This window comes from Coffea arabica, chromosome 8e (assembly GCF_036785885.1).
Source record: "Coffea arabica cultivar ET-39 chromosome 8e, Coffea Arabica ET-39 HiFi, whole genome shotgun sequence".
In the NCBI taxonomy this organism is placed as follows: domain Eukaryota; kingdom Viridiplantae; phylum Streptophyta; class Magnoliopsida; order Gentianales; family Rubiaceae; genus Coffea; species Coffea arabica.
Genome location: NC_092324.1, coordinates 3,326,087 through 3,332,767, shown reverse-complemented (window position 1 = coordinate 3,332,767; position 6,681 = coordinate 3,326,087). Strand labels below are relative to the sequence as shown.

The following is a 6,681-nucleotide window of genomic DNA, read 5'->3' as shown; positions in this document are numbered from 1 at the left end:
TAAGGCGAGAATGATAGCTAATGTTTACCTTTTCAGGATTTGTCATGGAGTCGTCATTGCTTTGATCAACGAATGGCTTTTTGGTTGCGGGAGATATGCATGGATAGTCTAACACACATTTCAGCTACAACGAAGCGATTGAGAAGCAAGTATTAGTTCCACATTTTGCAAGGCACAACAGCACATACAATAATTTTCGTTACGTACCCAAAACATAGGATTGAAGAAAACAAATTGCTTATATTGTTTCTGGAGTAAGTGAAGGTACTGGGTCACAACCTTCACAGAATGGAACAAATTCAAACATTCAATAAGAGTGGAAATACAAAGCGAGATCAGTGAACAAGGTAGGCCTGTGCAATCGCATAAAAAACTTACTTTGTCACTGAGACATGTCTCCTGAAGCATCACTTGCTCCAGTTCTTCTCTAGTAATATCAAAGAGATGCTGCCTATCTAGTGTACTGACACAGCTGTGAACAATGATTGACATGATTACAATAAAGAGATGAAAGCGAGACCATTGTTAGCCATTGACAGTACCGATAGTTTAACATACATCTGCGGGACGAGTTCTCTGACATGAAAGCATACGGCTTCTTTCAATTCATCAGGTGGTACGCCGGAAGCTTGTGGTAGACACTGGACAATAAAGGTATTAGCATATATAAAGGGGATTATTTAAAAAGCGCAAGAGCATGTCTTACATCTCGTAGAAATGGCAATGTCTCAAATCCGCAGTCCTTCACTTTGATGGCACCAACCCCTTGTAAAATTTGTTTCACTTTATCCACAACCTAGTCATACAAATATTGGGTTATCCTCCTGTGTTGCCATCGAGAAGAAGAAACAAGGAGTAAAATAACAATGTCACATACAGTTGCCCCTTTTCTGGTCTGTTCATATAGTAGGACAACTTCTTCAAGGTGTGGTTTTTCCCCCACAACCGGCCGCACCTCGACCCCAGCACACTTCCCCCCCTTATCCATCTCTTTTATTTCTACAAGTTTTCTATTCGCGTCCCCAGTCTGACCAATGACAGCATCAGAGGTATAGGATTTCTTCCACATCCAACCACCATCTTCACCTTTGAATGCCAGTCTTTTGAAGTACGATACCCCCATTTTTTGGCCGTAAAATCCTTTGTCAACATGGTCAGCCAAGAATGGCACATCAAAGCGCCTAAACAGCCTGGTCAGCAACATACCAAAAGGGAGATGTGTTCTCTTATTCTCCCTGCTCTTAATCTTCCTAATCCTGTTGAGCATAGTTGCAATGATCAAATTGCCTATGTTTACTGGTTGTTTGTGTAACATATGCCACAATATAACTCTTTCTAATGCACTAACGGAAGTGATACTTCCGGCTTTAGGAACAATGCTATGCGTTATTATCAGATGTAACAGCCGTGGCAACACTTTCATATACGGCGCATAAAACTTATTCTTTTTGCCCAATTTCATAACTCTGTAACCATTTTGCCGAATCTCTCCAAGAAATTCTAGGTCATTGTACCCCTTCACAGCAACCTTATCTACATTCTTTGCGCTAATCCGTTTATAGTCAACAGTGTATCCACTGTCAACCAACCCAAACTCTGAACACAAAACCTCAGCAGACAATTCCATGTGTACCTTCCTAACCACTGAACGCAGAACAGACTTCTGCTTATTTGCCCTACAGTTAGCATAGAATTCCCTAACCATTGCATCATAGCACTTGTCATTATTTCCCAGCAAATTTAACAAATTTTGGGCATTAAGATATTCCGTGATATCGATACACTCACCAGCGAGAGCTTGTACGTCGACCCACATGCCTGCATACACTGGAAGACTCATACAGGCCTCCATTTTACTGCCTATGCTTGCTTCGGGATGCGGTTCAATTGTTGAGTACGTTGAGCAACAGAGGAACCGAACGCGATAAATCCGATTTATTTGGACCTTGCCGCCTAAAACGCTTCGAACTGCTCCAAATTTCAGAAGGGGGGGAAAGTTTAAACCGAAGCTTTTCAAGTGTGTTTACACCACAACAACGGAGCTTTTAATGGGCTAAACAGGAGAAACGATGAGAAGTTCAACAAAGACGAGCTTTTTGTGGGATAATTGATCAGGCGGGGACGGGCGTGGAGGGGAGGCAAACCCGATTTCTTCAAATCAAGATCAACCCGATTCGGTATTCCAGCGTGTATTCCGAAGCGGGTTATGCGGAAGCCAAATCACAAGGGGTTATATTACAATCTATTCTTAATAACAAATGTAATTATGTATTTATATAATTTAAATATATGATATACACATATATTATAAGGGATACTTTCACAAACCTCCCCTGAATTAGCTTATGCAAAAATCAGAAAACGGATAATTTATGGACGATAGCCAAAAAGAGCTCGTGTTTTATTCAGGAACTTGTTTATTTTCATTTAATCCCATAAATAAATTTGTTTACGTAAATCGACTTTATTGTAAAGGAAAGCCATAAAAAGCTCCGTCTTTTATTGTAAATCGAGTTTATTTTTTATTTATCCGATAAATAAATTTAGTTATGTCCGAGAGGGTACTCTGTTCTCATAATGGAGGAAAGCCATAAAGAGTTCAGAAACATCAACGTAAATCGATTAAATTTTTATTTCATCGGAGTGAACAATTTATTTATGGAAAAATGGGTACTCTGTTCTTATAATGGAGGAAAGCCATAAAGAGCTGGTCAATTAACGTAAATCCATTTTATTTTATTTTTACCCGATAAAAAATTTTATTTATCTAAAAATGGGTACTCTGTTCTTATAATGGAGGAAAGCCATAAAGAGCTGGTCAATTAACATAAATCATTTTTTATTTTTTTTACCCGATGTTTGGATTTTATTTATGGAAAAATGGGTACTCTGTTCTTATAATGGAGGAAAGAAATAAAGAACTGGTCAATTAACGTAAATCGCTTAGAATTTTTATTTTACCCAATAAAAAATTGGATTTACGAAAAACTGGGTACTCTGTTCTTATAATGAAGTAAAGCCATAAAGAGCTGGTCAATTAACGTAAATCGATTTTATTTTTTTTTCGCCGATAAAAAACTTTATTTATGGCAAAATGGATACTCTGTTCTTATAATGGAGGAAAGCCATAAAGAGCTGGTCAATTGACGTAAAGTGATACTTTACAGAACATACAAGGGTGAAGATAAGCTATTTAGCTTTTCATACCAGTAATATTAACAGAGTAAGAAGTAGCGGTCAATTTACTGAAAAAACATAATTAATTTGTACACCATGGTGACAAATTTGTGCATCAAAAGGAGTTGTCAACATTCAATCTTATACACTAACGATAAGGTAGGGCAGCACAAATTGCTCCAATTTCTTCATCGCAAGCGCAGCCTTCACATGTACTCTCCTCCACGTCATCGGCATCCATAGGCCATGAAGATGTTTTCCTCTCGTGTGTCATGGCACAACAAATGGGCGTTGGGTTTAGAAATAAGGGGTTCTTGACCCATATCATCCTCAGCAGCGCTCGCAAATTGTCACGACAACGTTGATTTCTGGCTTTCAGAATTCTGGATTTCTTCAACCCGCTCAGCAGTCGCATACCTTTGCGCTTTAACTCGTCCCCACCAACAAAGATGTAAATTATTCCCAACGCATATGCCGCATCGGCATGGCCTGAATTGGTAGCTTCTTCCAGGCATTGCAATGCTGAGCCCTCATGCTTGTCCGTAAAATAATCAACCTAAACAGCGCAAGGTTGATATTACACTCTTCCGTAAAAGTCATGAAATAGTAACGAAAAAATAAAAAATGTCCAGGCGGAACAGTGGCGGCGGGGCAGAAAGCTGCAGTAACCTGTTGTATATATCTTTTGGGGTAAAGTGTGCATACCAAAATCATAATTAAGTTCAAATGAAATAGATGACGTCAGCTTAGTCTACAAAATTTCGAGCAAACGGGACATCGGCCCGATGCTTACCACTCCTTTTCGATACAAGGCTTCTGGATTTTTGCTTTCTCTACACTTCTTCAAGAACCTCGACACTTGGTCGTTTTTTGACCACGGAACGATTTCAAACTTGTCCAGTGACACCCGGTGGTAAATGTTGTCTGCGTCCGAAACTTCGTAAAACAACTTACAGCTGCAAAATAAGATAAATGATCCATTAAACGCAAACGATTGTAACATGTCAAACAAGAAAACGCCTCTGTCCTGTTTGTATCACCAATAGCAGAACGAACCATAGTTTTGCCCGAAAAAGATCAGCGCATGAACAAGATGCGACACGTGCAAGCACCTCGGATAGCACCTCGGTCGGAAGGGAGAGGATGGAGGTTGTTGAACTCCTTTTTTGTTCGTTGGCCATGTCCGGTTAACTCCTTTTACTGGCCACAGTTGAGTGAATCCGTCAAACGCCCAAGAATGGAGTAAACTTCAAACAACACCTACTTCCTTATAAAATCCAATAATGATTGATAAGGTGTAATATATACGGAGTTTGTGGGAGACCGACTAACCATAGCGATAAACGAACAGAAATGGGAAAGTGGCGACTTCTCCTGCAAAGGACGCAACATTCTGTCGTCAAAAAACAGTCATCCGAAACAATTTTACAAACCGACCAACGTATCTGTCAATACGGTTATTTCATACGAACCGTAACAAAACACCGATAGCAAGGGAACATGAACAGTCACGCTCTACACGTACATCGTTAATTGGCCGACGTTCATCGCAGAGCAAAGGATAGCTTCCACAGTGATAAACAGGGAGTCTTAGTTCGTACCTGTAATGGGTCGTCAACCAGCAATTCAGGTTAATGGTCGCTAGCACAGATTTGGCAGAGAGGTCCGGCGGGTTAAATGGCAACCAAAAGGTCGCGTCCGATGCATATACTCCCGCAAGACTGACTCCTCGTATGCTGCCACGGATGTTCCGTTCAGTCTGTCACCCATTAATTGAGAAGAGGCATAAAGAGCCGGTGTTTATTCGCCAAGTGGGTTAAAAGTAATAAAGAGCTGGTGTTTATCCTCTGTAAACCTGGGTACTCTGTAAACCTGGGTACCAAATTTTTCCTATAAATAGCTGGTATGTTTCCCATAAAAAGCAGGTATTTTACAGATAAAAAACTGTCAATTTCCCATAAAGAGCTGGTATGTTAAATACATAAATTTAACTTTCACAAATTGGCGCCAAATTACTTCTTCTATTGCCGCCTACGAGTAATAATTTTTTAATCACCTTCATTAGATATTAAATTTCTGTTAGGCTTCATAAATGTAATTACCAACCACTGAACCACCAGATACATTTGGCAATTACTTAGCGTAAGTAAAATTTAAAAGGTGCATACTAATATTTTTACGTAGCGATAAAGTAATAGGTTTGTATTTAACATGATTTAAATACGTGAAAGTAAAAAAAAAAAGTAATTGCCCAATAATATATCCGTTTTGTATAGGTTTCCACTATTACGAGTTTCTACCATTTAATTAGTCTAATTAGTTACTTATTTTATGTTAAATAGATAACCTACAAGTTGACTTAAAATTGATGAAATTCGGCATTTTTCCTGCCACATCGGGTGCTTACAATTTTTTGTATTGTACTTATAACCCCTCAACTTTAGTAATCATTCCAATAATTTATTCTTCTTTCAATCTTCTACCAATACAAGGACCAAACAGGGCATACAAAATATATAAAAATACTTTCTCACAGATGAAAATAATATTGTAATCAGATTTGGACTGCATTGTTACAAAAAACTAAAAATTAAGGGAGGTCAGTGAAATTTTGAGAAGGTCGGGGGATGCCAGTGAAAGTGTCAGAAACCTCAGGGACAAATTTGTGAGATTATTCATATTTATTGTATTCGTTCCAAAACGTCAACAAAACAAGCAAACAAATGTGTTGACTACTTTAGAGTAAAACCTATTCCTTGCTTCCAACCCCCAAATTCTTGTTCGTTAGGCGGTGTACCGGAGGAGATTAACGTTTGCGAATGGCTTCTTCGTCTTCAGCCGGGTCGGCCAATAGCACGATCTGGCCTACATTATATTGCAATTGTGGTCGAAGCTGTGCAGTTCGTGTTGTCTGGAAGTCTGAAGCAAACAGGGGGCGCCACTACTATCGCTGCGCTAACGCCCTGGTAAGTTCCACGGCAGAACTGTTCCGAACAAATATTTCAGATTGCTAACGTAGTTGTATTGCAGAGGCCCTGTCGAACGTTCATTGGCTGGTGTGATGAGTTTGCTCGAGCAACGGGGTTTGAAGTTCCCGATCCCGCCCCGTCAAGTACCGCCCCCGTCAGCAATAGACCCGCGGCGGAGGTGTCTGCCATCATAGCTGAACTGAGAAGCATGCAAAGGAACGTGACGATCCTTAACATTGCTGTGGTAGCTGTGGTGGCGGTAGTCCTTGTTCTGGTTCTGAAACCGTGAATGAATGTGTTGCCGTTGATTGCATCCCCTCCAACCCCCCCCCGGTTGCAGTACTGTTTCTATGGTCCCAATAAGGATAGAATGGCAATTTAGGCTCGTTTACAGCCTCTTGTATTTTTGTGGTTGCTACTGCTGTGGCATTGCCTTTTGTCCATCCGTTGTCAACCGGTGGTTGCCGCATATGCGACTGAGTTGGCCCAACCGGCGGAGTGTTACTGTGTAATTTAAGATTTTCCGTTATATAAC

At 40.1% G+C, this 6,681-nt stretch overlaps 1 protein-coding gene across 1 annotated transcript; it reads right to left on the bottom strand.

The window, feature by feature from the left end:
* Positions 1-3,325: 3,325 nt before the first annotated feature.
* LOC113703839 (uncharacterized) lies at positions 3,326-4,947 on the bottom strand. Its single transcript, XM_072061877.1, has 5 exons — positions 4,889-4,947; positions 4,650-4,778; positions 4,510-4,551; positions 3,971-4,133; positions 3,326-3,733 (listed from the first exon to the last, which is right to left on the bottom strand). Exons 1-5 carry the CDS (start codon positions 4,945-4,947, stop codon positions 3,326-3,328), a joined length of 801 nt encoding a protein of 266 aa, XP_071917978.1.
* Positions 4,948-6,681: the final 1,734 nt, after the last annotated feature.

Coding starts and splice junctions, on each gene's coding strand:
- LOC113703839 (XM_072061877.1), bottom strand. CDS start 4,947: ATGGGTGACAGACTGAACGGAACATCCGTGGCAGCATACGAGGAGTCA. Junction 4,779..4,888: donor GAGGAGTCAGTCTTGCGGGA/GTATATGCATCG, acceptor GACCCATTACAG/GTACGAACTAAGACTCCCTG. Junction 4,134..4,509: donor TCTGTTCGTTTATCGCTATG/GTTAGTCGGTCT, acceptor CTTATTTTGCAG/CTGTAAGTTGTTTTACGAAG.